Raw genomic sequence first — 15195 nt, 5'->3', positions numbered from 1 at the left:
CTTTCTCCAGCTGAGGCTGGAGTCCCAGAGAGCATGGGAGCGATCAGAGCTCCGTGCTCCTGCAGTGAGGAACTGGAAACTAATACTTGCCTACCTCTCCTTCCTGCCCTCCACTGACAGACTTCACACTCACCTCTACGGCCATGCTAACCTCTCCCCGCCTGAGCTCCCAGTGCAAGCCTCCTCTCTTCTGGTTCTGGGCCCAAAGGTCGGATTGAGACCCAGCAGCAGTGTGAAGGTCAGACCCAGGGATGTGGCTTCCCAATCCCAGCCTTCCAGAGTTCTGGCCTTCCTCCCCACACTGGGCAGCCCTTGCTCAGCCCCAGTCTCGGCACCCTCCTGAACCCTAGAAGGCTCTTAGAGTAGCCAGCTTGCCAACAACTGAACTCACGTGGGATTTCAAGGAGCAGAGAGACCATGCACAGATGCTGGATGGACACTTGGGGTTAACATGCACAATACAGACACATCATTTTGAAAAATTTTAGCCCTGGTATCCTTGAGGTTTTGTGAGCAGGATAGAATTAACCCTGATGTGCTTACCAAGCTCTCAGCCCAAAACATGGACTTTACAGGATGTATCTATAGATGTGTGCCATCTGCAACAGCTTCCATTTGATTACTAAAGCTGCTTTTCCTCCCCACCCAAGGAGTGTTAACAAGCAGCTGCCGCTCTCCTCAGTGGTTCTGGCATGGCTAATCCCTGTGTCTGTCACCAGTAGGAGGGATTATTGTAAAGATCTGCTGGCTAAATCTGTTTACAATCTACAGCGCTTTGCACCCAGCACAGGGCTGAGGTTATTCTGGGGAGCCTGGGCATTCGTTTGTGAACCAAAGCCAGTCAACGTACTGTGCTGGTATCCCTAAGTGCCCATTAAAACCAAATAGTTTTCAAAGGCAAACACTAATGCTTTAGCCCTCTGTGATTCCTTCCCTTTTTAAGAGCAAGAGGCTGGGGTGTGTGAGTGAGGGCCTGTCCCTCAGCCTGATGTATTGCTCAGGCATATGGGGGCTTTGTCACACTATGACTAGAAATCCTGGCTCCTCGTTACAAGGCTCTGTGTAAAGCATCCTTAGATTGAACTGATCTTGCGTGATCACAGTGTGCAAGGATGAATGGAGCATGCTTCATCCTGAAGGACCTGGGAGCACTTCGGAGACGAACAAACGGGGCACGTCAGGGCTCAGGGAGTGTAATTCTGTCCTGATCGCTAGTTGTCACAACATGTCTGTACGCCTGTCCCCTCCCTGCGCTTTCCAGTGGGGCGCTTTGTTTCTTAGTCTGGCTGTTGGCATGGCTGCTCCGTAGTTAAGCTTAAATCCAGTTTAAGTCCGCTCCGTGATGTGACGACATGACTAGAATGTGGTCCCGTCTACCCCTTTGCCATTTCCCTTTTAAGCTTAGTCTTTTGCAGCAAGGTGAAGGCCCCAAAGAAACAGCTGATGCCTCTTGATTACCCACAGAAGTGGTGCAGTGGGGCAGGGTAATCTCCTCCCCCCATGCTGCCCTGATTTAAGGGATCTGCTCTAGGCGATGAGCTGCAATGATTAACAGGGGAGCTAATAGTGGTACCGGACTTCACCTGCAAACTGGATTGGACCGAAAGTACCAGCCTTGCCCAGGACACCAGCAAATCATAGTCTCCACCCACCTAGTCTCATAAATCAGTTTAGACTGTTGGCTGAGCAGAGGATCTGGACTTAACCAGCATGCACTGCAATGTGATTGGAGTTGGGACCTGTGACCCGGGGGAAAGAGGTTGCTGACAGGACTGGACTTTGTCTCCTGAACCGAGTTCCGTGTGATTGGTTACTGAGCAGTCGGCTTTGTGGAGCAAAGGCAGCTGGCTAGGAAGAGGCAGAGGGATACAAACAGATGTAGCTGGCTTTAAACAGGGGACCCTTTGCCATGAGCCATACAGAGCTGGGATTTCAGTGGGGACCGTTCCTGCAGGGTGGATTGTTCTGAGGATATGGGGAGGGGAACCTATACCTGGTTCATTGAAAATATTATGATTTACTTTAACCAGGTGTGTTTTTTTTTCTCTTTAACAGGCAACAGCCAAGACTGCCTTCCTATTCATCTTACCTCAGTACAACCTTAGCGTGCCTACAGCAGGTAAGAGCATCCACATCAAAGCAGCAGCCCTGCATACAAATCCTCCGCAGGACCTCAGCAGACTATGCCACTCACCCTCGTTACTAAGCATCCCCAGCTGCGTGGGATAGTCTCACATTCCATAAACGTACGTGACACGGGGGATTTTCTCATAGTAAAAAGCTACTTTAAAAAAACCAGGCTAGCAGTTAGGGAGCAGCTCAGTTACTGTTTATCTGGGCTGTTAATCCTCATGTGTCAGGACATAAACTTCCCTCTAGCTGGGGTCAGGAAGAAAATTTCCCTAATAATACACAGTAATAGTAATGCTTCTTCCATCCCTCTCCCACAAAAGCACTTGGCCAAACCAATCGAGGCACTTCACAGCATAATCCTCCCAAACTGTCTTAACATTCAGACAAAAAATAATTGCCTGGCTGTATGCACCAGATGTTTTTATTGTCTGCTAAGGAGCATTTGTTTGAGACAGCGTGTTGGACTTCATGGGCTATTGTCCTTTTCTGGTTTGCCAATTCCTACAACTTTCAATTCTTGATGTAGTTAGTTGCTGGATGGAAAGAAAAGAAAAAGAGAACAAGATCACTGAAAAACATTATTGTTTAATGAAGTCATACGTGAGTGCCCCAGTAAAAGAAATGCAACACAATCTACCATGCTCTGTTCAGACATATAGTAAATGCCAGTCCTTTTCCCCAAAGAACTCGCAGTTTCTGATCATCCTAGCCGCTGGAGATGGAAAAGATCTATTAGGCTGTCTTGCCTGTCTCTTACCCAGAGCTCTTCCTACAATATCTCTTCCAGTGCTCTGTCCAGTCTTGCTTTCATTGTCCTAAGTAATGACCCATCTGCTGTGTTCTCTGGGAGACTAGGTTTAAGCGTTTGCTATATGTAGCTTGGTTAAATGGTGCTTGAGGGGATGAGTGTCTGGTGCGTGACAATCTGCAGATATTTAATGTGTGTAAGCGCCAAGGAAGGAAAGGAGTTGTGAGAACTAAGGGCTGGTCTGCAATGAAATGTTACATCTGCATAGCTACCACTGGGGGAATGGGGGGTGACGCTTGAAAAACTCACCCCTCTGAGAGATCAAGTTAATTTAATCCAACACCCGTGTAGACAACCCTAGATCAGAGGAAGAATTCTTCTGCCAGTTCAGCCACCACCTCTTCAGGAGGTGGATTAACTAGAGTGATGGGACAGTCTCTCCCTGTCGCTGTCGTTGCTGTCTACACTGAAGTGTTGCAGTTGTGTTGCTGTAGCATTTGGAGTGAAGACATAGCCTAACAGTGTGGGGTATAACTAAGGCTAATGAGATGAAAGGGGACAGTTTCTGATCATGACACTAATGTTTAGGCTAGAAGGGCCCACTCTGATCATCTAGTTTGACCCGTATAGTGCAGGCCAGAGAATTCCACCCAGCGAATACTGCAGTAGAGTGAATTCTGTGAACCTAAGGCATAATCTCCCAAGGGAAGTAGGGGAAGCCCTGTTGTTTGGGACATGTAAAAACAGGACCAACCATTGGGTATTTTAGGGAACAGCTCCGAATTGGCAGCAGGGAGATGGAGTAGCTAGCTTCATAGGGCCCCTTCCATCTCTGACCCAATTGTTCTGTAGTGCAGTAGAACATACTTGTAGAAAACTTCTGTTGCTAGCTTCAGTTTTTCTTGGCTCAGCTTCATCTCCATCTCGAGATGAAGACACTGTCACACTAGCTGCTCATAAATCCAACAGACCCTAATTAAGTTACTCAGAGGTACCTTCTCCTGCAGTTAGCAAAAGAACAATTGCAGGTAGAAAGGTATGTGAAATACTTTAAAGGAAATGGGATGGTCCAACTGTGGTGTGTCGAGTAATGAAACTGCTAAAAGCCTCTCAAATCCTGCAACGTTTATTATAGGAATTACCAGACTATCTCAGACCCAAGCTCCATGGAGCCCAGTATCCTTCCTCTGATAGTGGCCAGCAGCAGATTCCTCAGAGGAAGATGTAAGAACCATGGCAGATCACACACAGGTTTTGTCCCTGTCTATGAGGGCTAATATCCTTTACAAAATGTTGTCTTTAATTAGAACTCTGGATATTCTTGTTATGAAGATAAACATCCAGCACTTTGAAACTTGCAAAGTTCTTGGCCTCAGCAATTTCCTGTGGCAATGAGTTCCACAGCTGAAGTTTTACATGTAGTAGTATTTCCTGTTGTTTTTTGAAATTGCCACCTTTCAACTTCATTGCATGTCCCTTGATTCTTGTGTTATGAGGCAGGAGAGTAGATGCTCTCAATCCACCTTCTTTAGACCAGTAATTTATTTTATCCTTTTTTTATCAGCACTCAGCTTATTCATCTGTAAGGTATCAGTCCCTTCCTAGGAGAGTTTTTCCAGGCCCTTGATCATTCTCAACTCTTCTCTCAGCCCCATCCAGTTCTTCAGTACTTATTTTAATAACTTAAATGTGATCAGATACCACAAGTAGCTGGGATTATACAGACTCCATATTTAAAATGTGACTCATGCTGTCTGGAGTAGCTCACAATTGTGAGTGCCAGTCTCAGTTCAGACTGTCAGAAAACAGGGTAGACACCCCAAACTGGTGGTATATTCGATAATTGGATTTTACCAAGCCAAGAACAATTGTGAACTTCTGGATCACTATATTAGCCTTACCTTGGAGTCACAAGCCGTTCCCTTAGGCTGTCCAGCCAATTTTGCCACTCAGACGAACTGGACTTTGTGAAATGGTCCCTGATACCAAATATCACTTGACATTATGTTACTCCCAACCTCAAAGGGTCAGTCACTTACTCCGGACTCAATCTCACACCAAAGATAGCTCTGGTAGCCAATTTTTCTAGTAAACTAACTAAAGGTCTTTTAGCTAAGAAAGGAAATGAGTTACTGAGAGGTTAAAACAGATAAAATACATTAACAGGAGAGTCAAAGTTTGCAAATCCAAAATGCTAGTGGAGATGTGGTGATCTGCAAGTTTTCCGTACCCCTCTCAGGGTTACCCAAAACAACTTTGAGGATCTTTGTCTTGTTTCTGGAGTGCTCTCCTACGAGTGTCCAAACAGTCCAGAGATACATGCTCCATCCCTGGATCCATCCTTACACCTGCTTTCTGTGGAAGGCAATCTGGCAAGTGTTTTCATCACAGCATGGGCTCTCTCTTTGCGGACTAAATACAAACTGAGCTTGTGACTTTCCATTGTCAAACACAACAAACCACACTTTGAAGTTAGCAGTCTTTTACATTTCCAAGGCCTCAATCTCGTGTGATGTATAAACCTAACGTAAAGACAATGTGATAGCCAGAAACAATCCATTAGTTTTCATGGAATTTATACATCCAGTACATTCACATTTTAACACTAACACACACTTTAATCTAGGGCATGGTCTACATGGGGGATCAATCTAAGATACGCAACTTCAACTACGAGAATAGTGTAGCTGAAGGCGACTTTGCTTAGATTGAATTAAAATATTACTTACGTCACATCCTCAGGGCATGCCGCGGCTCCTCCGTAAACTTTGCTTCTGCCTCTTGCTGAGCTGGAGTTCAGCAGTCGACAGGAGAGCGGTCGGGGATTGATTTTATCACATCTACACTATATGCGATAAATCGATCCCTGATAGATCAATCACTACCTGCCGATTTGGTGGGTAGTGTAGACGTACCCGAGTTTTATCTCGTTACCAGCTACACATAGTGTAAAGTGATAGTAAATGACAGGTTATAGGTAAGTGAAGACAATAATATTAACATTTCTTTGATATTCAAGGTGCTTTGGTCCATGGCTTTGATCTGAGCTGGCCTGTCAATGTGTCATTGACGTTGTCCACATTTGTTAGGCCTCAAACACCAAATTTGGCCCATTTAAAATGAGTCCTGCCTGTTTAAAAGATTAGGCCCCACTGTTTAAAAGTACTTAAGCGTTGCTGTTCTCAGCATCAAGATGCCTATCTGGTTTAGGAGCCTAAATCTTATTTTCAAAAGGGATTTAGGCACTTAGGAGTCTAATCACATCAGCTGCTTTTCAGAATCCCCTTAGGTGCAGATCTACATCTTTAGACACCTAAATCCCTTTGGAAATTTTGCCCAAAATGTTCATTAAAGATACACAGATTAAAGCTGTCAGTACAAACTATTTTAGAATATAAAAACCTAAGAATGCCCATACTAGGTTAGGCCAATGATCCATCTAGCCCAATATCCTGTCTTCCGACAGTGGCTGTTGCCAGATGCTTCAAAAGAAAATAACAGGACAATTATCAACTGATCCAGCCCCTGTCATCCAGTCCCAGTATCTGGCAGTCAGAGGCTTAGGGACACCCAGAGCCATGGGATTACATTCCTGACCAATCTGGGTAGTAACCTTTGACTTATCCTCCATGAACTTCTCTAATTCTTTTGGCCTTCACAATATCCCCCAGCAATGAGTTCCACAGGTTGATTGTGCATTGCCTGAAGAAGTACTTCCTTTTGTTTGTTTTAAACCTTCTGGCTATTCATTTCGTTGGGTGACCCCTCGTTCTTGTGTTATGTGAAGGGATGAATAACACTTCCTTACTCACGTTCTCCACGCAATTCAGGATTTCATAGAGCTCTATCGTATCACTTCTTAGATGTCTCTTTTCCAAGCTGAACAGTCCCAGTCGTTTTAGTCTCTCCTCAAATGGAAGCTCACGTTCATTATCATTTTGGTTGCCCTTCTCTATCTTTTCAATTTCTATTATCTCTTTTGAGATGAGGTGACCAGGACTGCACGCAGTATTCAAGGTGTGGGTGTACCATGGATTTATATAATGGCATGATATTTACTGTCGTCTTATCTATCCCTTTCCTAATAGTGCCTAACATTAGTTTTTTTGACTGCCGCTGCACAGTGAGTGGATGTTTTCAGAGAACTAGTCACAATGACCCCAAGATCTTTCTTCAGTGGTAACAGCTAAGTTAGACCCCATCATTTTGTATGTATTGTTGGGATTCTGTTTTCCAATGTACATTGCTTTGCATTTATCCACATCGAATTTCATCTGCCACTTTTTTTGTCCAGTCACTGTTTTTTGTGAGGTCCCTTTGTAGCTCTTCACAGTCAGCTTTCGCTTTAACTACCTTGAGTAATTTTGTATCACTGGCAAATTTTGTCACCTCACTGTTTACCCCTTTTTCCTGATCATTTATAAATATGTTGAACAGCACTGGTTCCAGTACCGATCGCTTCGGGACACCACTGTTTACCTCTCTCCCTTGGGAAAACTCACTGTTTATTCCTGCTCTTTGTTTCCTGTCTTTTAACCAGTTACTTATCCATGAGAGGACCTTCCCTCTTATCGCAGGACAGCTTACTTTGCTTAAGAGCCTTTGCTGAGAGAGCTTTCCATACTGCCTTTCCCAGCTCCCTCGCAAATCTTCCCTGAGCTGCTGCTGTTTGCTAGCTCCTCTGCTCACTTAGGAGCTGGCTTTTTAAACCCTCTGCTCTTCCTGAGTAGCCCTGCCTCCTGGTTAAAGGATCCTTGCACAGATATTAAGAGAGGGTGGAAACACTTAACATAAGCTACTACAGGAGAGTTAAGGCAGTTTAGCGTAGGGTTCGTCTACCTGGAGAAGCTATTGTGAAAGAAGCTGGGGTATGAATTTAAAGTGCAGTGGCTATTGTGCACTAGCCCCCATGAGGACATTTTTATTCTGCATTAAGAGTGTGTGTCTACTGTGGAGCTGAAGGCATAATTTCCAGCTCAGCTAGACATACACACGCTAGCATTGACCAAGCTAGTGCACCAAAAATAACAGTGTAGCCGCAGCAGCACAGATAGTGGCCAGAGTACATACCTATGGGATTGTATGAGGGTGCCCACCAGCTCATGCTGCTGTTCGTGCAGCCAGGGCTATGCTGCTGGTTTGCTTGGTAGAGCATTAGCTCAGTGGAAGCTGGAATGCATGTGTCTGCCTGAGCTGGAAATTACACTTCCAGCTGCTGTGTAGACGTACCCCGCCGAGTTTAGTTTAATCCTCTTCCAAAGTGGATTAACCTAGACTGGACAAAGGCATTCTGAAGTGGAGTAAGTGTGTCCATGCAGGGAGTTTTGCTGAGTGGCTACTCTGCACTTAGCTGTCCTGGGCTATTTCCCCATACAGACAACCCCTGCATGTTCCAGTGGCTTTACAAGGGAAAAGTAAAAATGGTGCCGCCTTTTTCAACAGATCAGCTCCCTGTATGTAGTCAAGCTGTGCTTGCAGACTTCAGTCACAACCTGGTTCCTAAACTTGATCCCGTTTAGGAAGTGCTGTGCTGACCCAGCTGTGGGAGGGTCAGCGGGGTTCCGGTCTGGTTTGTTCATCACCAGAATTTCTACCGGAGACACAGGTTGTGCTCTCCGTCACGCCAGTGAGTAAATCTGCGGTAACTCCATTGATTCAGGCAGCAGACATGGCCTGCACGCTCTGTATTATAGCTGCTAGTGCCTGCGTCCAAGAGAATCCTACCCGAGGTCTGATCTCAGGCAGAGCTTGCTGAGGTGGCAGTTAGGGAAAGCTGCAGTTCACTTGTGAACTGAGCAGTCTTGTCAAGGTTCAGGGAGAGGCGACCTGGGAATCCTCCTGGGCCCTTTTAGACCCCGATTCTGCAAGGTACATCAGCCTGCGAAGGAATCTCGTGGGGTTCCTCATGTGCCCTGCTGAATGAGTCTTACACTTATATCTTGAATAGTGATGCCTTAGACTCGCAGGCCCCAGCGAAGCTAAGCCCCTAGTGTGGGCTTAAGTGCATCTCTGTTCAGCCAAGCACCTACATGTGAGTTTAACCCTTAGCTTCAGTGCTCTGCTCAGTTGAGCCCACTCTTGGCAGGGGCCCTAAATGTGGGTTGCATTAACCAATACTGAATGAGAGGCATCTCTGTGCTTTTCTCAACATGAGCAAGTTCCTCTTTTGGGGGAGTTCAGTGCTACCATTCATGCCCTAATCCTAGTCCTTCCTGTTGATGTGACCCCATAGTCATAGGCGCCGACTCCATGGGTCCTCCAGGGCTGAAGCACCCACGGAAAAAAATTAGTGGGTGCTCAGTACCCATCAGCAGCCCAAGCTGCCCTCCTGCCCCCCCCCCCAAGTCCTGCCCACCAGCAGCCCCACCCATCAACTCCTCCCCCTCCCTCCCAGCTGTTCCAGGGTGTGCATGAGGTGCTGGGAGGGAGAGGGAGGAACAAGGATAGGGTGCGCTTGGAGGGGTGGGCAGAAAGAGGTGGGGAAAAGCCCGGGAAGGGGTGGGGCCTTGGGGGAAGGGGTGGGGTGGGCAGGGCCGGTGCAAGGCTATTTTGCTCCCTAGGTGAAACTTCCAACCCCCCCCCCCCCCGCACATCGGTTCATTGAGGGGCCTGAGGGGCAAATCCCAACGAGCCTTTATAGACCCCAGGGGCCAGCCGTGCCCAGAGGCTGCTCCCCAGACCAGGTTCCCCGCTCCCTGAATTCCCCTGGAGGGTGCACAGCCCCCCCGCCCGGCAGCCCTTCCTCTGAGTCTACTGACTGGCTTTGCTGGCCTTGGGCTGCTGCAGCAGCTTGGCAGGGAGTTGCCGCCTCCGGAGGCACTGGAGAGCCAGAGCATTGGCTTGCGGAGGCGGCGAGCCCCAGCCAGGAGGAGCCAGCGTGGTGCAGGGGGGTAGCAGCCCTGCAAAGGCGGCAGCTCAGCCGCTAGTGGGGAGCAGCCACACCCACACACACACCCCTCCTGCCCAGGCTGTGGCCCAGTGCTCTCTTCTCTCCACCTCCCCCAGCATTTGAGTATAACCCTGAGGTCCTACTGTAATTATGCAAAGCGTGGGTCATTAATGGTGGCTTGGAATCTTGATGGCTCCTATTGACTAGGACAGTTGACTGTAAATGGCCCTGTTTGCCTGCAAGCCTGCCTGTCTAGGTGTAGGCCAGCCCGTGGGTAAGGAAAAATGAGGTCTTGCAGTGACATGACCATGTCACCTGATACTGGAATCCATCTTAAACCTGGTGCTTTTCCATTTAGAAGGAGGGGTGGGGATCCCGAGAGACAAAGGATTCCCACCTTGTGCCAAAGCTATAAAAAGGAGTGGAGCAGGACAAACGGGGGTCCCAGTCATCAGAAAGCCCCTGCTTTTCACCTAAGTTGCCTGCTGGAACTAACAAGGACTGTACCAGGCCAAAGGATTGGGCCCAGATTAGGAAGGAGTCTAGTCTGTGAAAGAAGCTTATTGGAACATCTCTGAGGGTGAGATATTACCTGTAATCAGTTTCTTAATGTACTAGGCTTAGACTTGCGTGTTTTGTTTTATTTTGCTTGGTAACTTGTTCTGTCTGTTATTACTTGAAACCACTTAAATCCTACTTTTTATATGTAATAAACTCACTTTTGTTTATTAATTAATCCAAAATAAGCAATTTAATACCTGGGGGAGCAGACAGCTGTGCATATCTCTATCGGTGTTATAGAGGGCGAACAGTTTATGAGTTTACCCTGTATAAGTTTTATACAGAGTAAAACGGATTTATTTGGGGTTTGGATCCCATTGGGAGCCAGGTGTCTGGGTGCTGGAGATGGGTGACCTGCTGAGCAGTTCTTGGTTAGTCTGCTGCTTTGGGGGCATAGACCAGACCTGGGTCTGTGTTGCAGCAGGCTAACGTGTCTGGCTCAACAAAGCAGGGTTCTGGAGTCCCAAGCCAGCGGGGAAAATGGGCTCAGAGGTAAATTAAGCACAGCAGGTGACAGTCCCAAGGGGGTGTCTGTGACCGAACCCGTGTCACAGTGATGTAGTCAAGCAGGGTCTGTACACAGCTGTTTGCTTTGATACCCTGGTAGTGATTTTAAGTGAGTTTTAAGTGTAGTGACTGGAGAACAGTCAAAGTGGTTACTGGTTTGTTATTTTCTGTTTGCTTATTTCAAGAAAGGGAAGTAGGAACAGAAAAACAGGAAAATGAGTGGAAGCAGTGAAGTGATTGCAAAGTTGGAGCTTTTTAGCTGCAAGTTTTAGAAAAGGAGAGGGAGCACCAGAGATTAATGCAACTGAAAGAACTGGAGATAAAAGAGAAAGAAAGAGTCAGACAGAGAGGAGGCTGCATACAGAAGGGCTATGGAGGCAGAGGCAGCCAGGGAGAAAGCTGCACACCAGCAAGTTCTGGAACTCAGGCAGCTGGAGGCTGACGAAAAAAGGTAGGATAAGGAGTGAAAGAAGCAGCAAGCCCTGGAGTTAAAAGACAGATCTTGAGGCCCAGAAACAGGCTCAGATTGAAGTACAGAAAGCTTCCCCAGAGAAGAAGGAAAGAAAGAGGCAGCTAGTCCTGGAGTTAAGACACAGAGATTGAAGCCCAGATTGCAACCCAGAAGCATGAACTAGCTGTAATGGAGTGGAAGAGACAAAACCCTTCAGCAGCTGGCTCCACTTCTCAAAAAATCCACAAATGGGAACGAGTATGCCCGCAGTATGATGAATCCAGTGATATTGCCGAATATTTCATCACCTTTGAGAGAGACTGCACTCTCCTTGTGATTCCTGAAGATTAAAAAATGACTAATTTGGTTGCAAAATTTACTGGGAGAGCTCTGGACATATTCAATAAGATGCCTATAGTTTGAAGCATCATCAATAGTAAATTTAAGGAACTGGTTTTGAAACAGTTCCAGATTACACCTGAAACCTCTGCCAAGATCCTGGCTCCTCAGCTGGGCAACCGGCCAACCATGGTCCACATGGGTTGCTAACTGGGTTAGGCTTTTTGGGTGCTCATGAGAAATGGGCTTTAGGCCTGACCATCTGCTCCCCCCTCCATCTCGGCTATTGTATGCTAGTGACTCTCTCATGGGGTGGGGTGGATGTAGCTTTAGAGGAGGAAGCCTGTGGCTCCAGGTCAGCGGTGAACTCTACCCTCTAGCCCTGGGTCTGGGCTGAGGCACCAGCAGGGGTTGGGCGAGGGACATCTTCACTTGGAATCTGAATAGTGAGAAGTCACTGGTCTCTCGCTCTTTGAACAGTGACTACTGTGAGCTGTGGAATTAAAACCCTCTCTTATAAGAGTCCCTTGTCAAGTGGTTCTGTCTGTCGTGTGGGTAGTATTCCAGAAAACCTGCCCCAGGAGCCAGGCTTGCTGGAGGACTGTCCTGCGAGTGGTAGTTGTCAGCCAGCTGCACCCTTTTGTGACTGGGTGTCGTTCCCCTCCCTGCCCCCTTTTGGGTGATGCTTAAAACATCCAAGGGACAAATCTGAAGCTGGCTGTCTTATGCCCGTCGTAACCATAGTGTCTGAGCACCAACACTCCTGTGAGGCAGGGCACTTTCCCACAGCCCGGGAAGGCCGCAGCTATCTAGCACTACCGTGTGTGTTTCTAGTCCCATGGGAACAAGGGTGCCATTGACAGGGCAAAGCTTCACTTTGACTTCTGTCAAAAGGAAGGATGGCCCAATGGATAGGCTGCTAGTCTGGGACTCAGGAGACTTGGGCTCCCATGCTGGCTGTGCCACAGACTTCCTGTGTGTCCTTAGTCACTTGGTCTCTCTGTGCCTCAGTTCCCCATGTGTACAGTGGGGATAATAGCACTGCTCTGCCTCCCGGGGGTGTTAGGAGGATAAATCCATTGAAGACCGCAAGGCACTAGGGAGCTGTATCTTAGCTCAGCTACGTGTCAGTATGGGGGGAGCTTTCCCTGCCGCTGCCCATGCTGGGCCCTGATGAACAGAGGCCTCCAGGCTTGGCATGCAGCTTCTTTTTAAAAAAAATCATTTCATCTCTGGGTGCCTTTAAAACCTTACCCCTGCCCCCGTCTTTGGCGTCGGAAAACAATGGCCTCTTGGTCTAGCCCCAACGGCTGCTGTGATGATGTTTGTCTCTCTCCCCAGATGGCGAGCTAGTTCACTACCGCTACGGGCTAAAGGACTTGATCACCATCCTCTTCTACATCTTCATAGCAATCATCCTGCATATGGTGTTGCAGGACTACGTCTTGGATGTAAGTTCTGCTTCGGTTCTGAGGGAAAATCCCTGGAAGGCGTCTAAAGAGCCCGCAGGCCTCTATGTTGAGTTTTAGTGGCCGCAACTGGCCTCTGCATGTTGGCTGACCTTTCTGTGCTGGTTGGTTTGATTGGGGCAGCGGGGGGGTGTCTCTGGGGCTGACATGGTGGCAGGTGAGCTTTCACTTCAGGGGCAGGAGGGAGTGGCTGGTGTTGGGGAGTGAGGAGAGTGAATTGGTGGCATTGTGGCTTATGCCCTCTCTCTCATTTTTCCTCTAGAAAATCAACAGGCGGCTCCATCTCTCCAAGGTCAAACACAGCAAGTTCAACGAATCGGGGCAGCTGGTAGCGTTCCATCTCACCTCCATGATCTGGTGCTTGTATGTAGTGGTGACGGTAAGCTATGGCCGAGGACCCGGCCGAGACACGGCATGGTCCATTTCAGGTTTCCTTTTACAGAGATTGGACCTAGGTTGAAGGAGTCTGCAGCAGATACCTGCTCACATGGGTTCTTTAGCAATCCCTCTGCTGGGTGTTTTCTGTGCATGTTGGTTTGAGGCAGGCATTGCCCATACTCTCATTGGTAGGAATCCCTCCAAAGTTACTTACTGTGCGGGGTCGGGGAGTCTCAAGAGAGCAGGCGACCAGACTCCAGAGCTGCACATACAGTGGAGGCTCCGTGTACTGCTTGGCGAGCTGGACTTGGTCTCTGTCAGAGTTCGGGGATTGCACAGCAGATGGAAAATTCTGTGTCCGTTTCGCTGAGCTAAAAACGGGCTTGAATGAACTCAATTTGAGAGTGAATCATGTAGTTGGTGCGGCAACAACTGTGCTGTTCATTTTGACATTGCATTTAATTGATTTGAAGCTGTCTCCAAACTTTAAGTTGTCAATGTGACACCAACTCTGTATTGTCAAGACGTAATAATAATAATAATGATAATAAATACTGGCCTTTTACATAGCACTTTTTATGACCAGCTTGCAAAGCACACAATGAAACTGCATTGTACAAGTTGTCACAGGGAGCAATGGAGGATCTTGGCGTCTTGGGGAGGAGTAGGCGATAGTTTGTGACCAGCCCATGGAATGAGCACATTAGTTGGGTGTTTCTGCAAAAACTGTCAGCAGTGAGACAGCAGCGCTGGCATTTAAACTGTCACTTTAGGATTCAGAGTCAATACGTGTGCACGCACACGCACACACACAGTTAACCCCTCTAAGCTGTTGTTTCAGGCTGCCGGCAGACTCAGGCAGACATCACCATGTCAGTTTACATTTGGTTCATGTTTTCAAGGTTGTCTTTGCAAGCATGAAGGCTAGAAACATAGGATGAAATTCTGGCCCCACTAAAGCCAGGGGAAGTTTTACCGCTGACTATAAGGGCACCAGGGTTTCACCTAGCCTGTGTTGTAGGGAAAGATTCTGGAGCACATTTCTATAAGTGGAAGATTCTCAGGCAAAACCCCTAACCATGGAATTGCATTGTATCCTGGGCCCTGCTTTACAATCTCTTGGCAGGCTGCTCTCTTCCCCCTCTCTGGGAAGTCTGTTGTTCTGGCTTTCTGCTATGTGAGGCCCTTTTATTCAAGATGAGAGAGCTGGAAACGTTCAACCAGCGGAGCCATCTGATCGACTGGAGCCAACACATAGTACTGTATAGTCAACAAAGCTGCTGCAAGGAGTAGCTGTGGATGGGGCTAGCTGTGTGCATTTTAGCAAGAGCAGCTCTCTTAACCCCGGATACCAAAGCCCCTGGAATGAGCAGAGAGACGGGGATAAACTCTGCTAAACACAGTTAAGGTCTCTGAACTCCAAGTGTCTTTGTGCCAATTGCTATTCTGCTCACATTCTGATTCCAAGCTGGGGGAGCAGCATAGCATAAAAGACTGGAGATGCCAGGAGACTTTAACATGCATGAAAATGTAAACTGACTTTCCACTGGATTTGGATCAGTTTGCTGGGGGGCAGGGGGCTAGATAAGCAAGAGGCATTGTGCAAACATACTGTAATATGCGGGTTTAAAGCATTAGCCAGTGTCCCCCATCCATGCCCCCCTCTCCTCCGAAAAATCCCAACTGAAACCTACATAATTTCAACTTTAATGCCACAGAA

At 47.6% G+C, this 15195-nt stretch overlaps 1 protein-coding gene across 1 annotated transcript in view; it reads left to right on the top strand.

Moving 5' to 3' along the window:
* The window catches only part of TRAM2 (translocation associated membrane protein 2), a 53617-nt gene that overhangs the window by 24468 nt on the left and 13954 nt on the right, over positions 1-15195 (top strand). The window contains exons 2-4 of the mRNA XM_050948910.1: positions 2056-2119; positions 12970-13079; positions 13360-13476. Coding sequence (XP_050804867.1) covers positions 2056-2119; positions 12970-13079; positions 13360-13476 — 291 coding nt within the window. The remainder of the gene's footprint in view (positions 1-2055; positions 2120-12969; positions 13080-13359; positions 13477-15195) is intronic.

The sequence above is a fragment of the Gopherus flavomarginatus genome, chromosome 4 (genome assembly GCF_025201925.1).
Source record: "Gopherus flavomarginatus isolate rGopFla2 chromosome 4, rGopFla2.mat.asm, whole genome shotgun sequence".
Lineage (NCBI taxonomy): Eukaryota > Metazoa > Chordata > Testudines > Testudinidae > Gopherus > Gopherus flavomarginatus.
The sequence above is the reverse complement of the archived record's forward strand: the minus strand, read 5'-3'. Positions and strand labels throughout refer to the sequence as shown.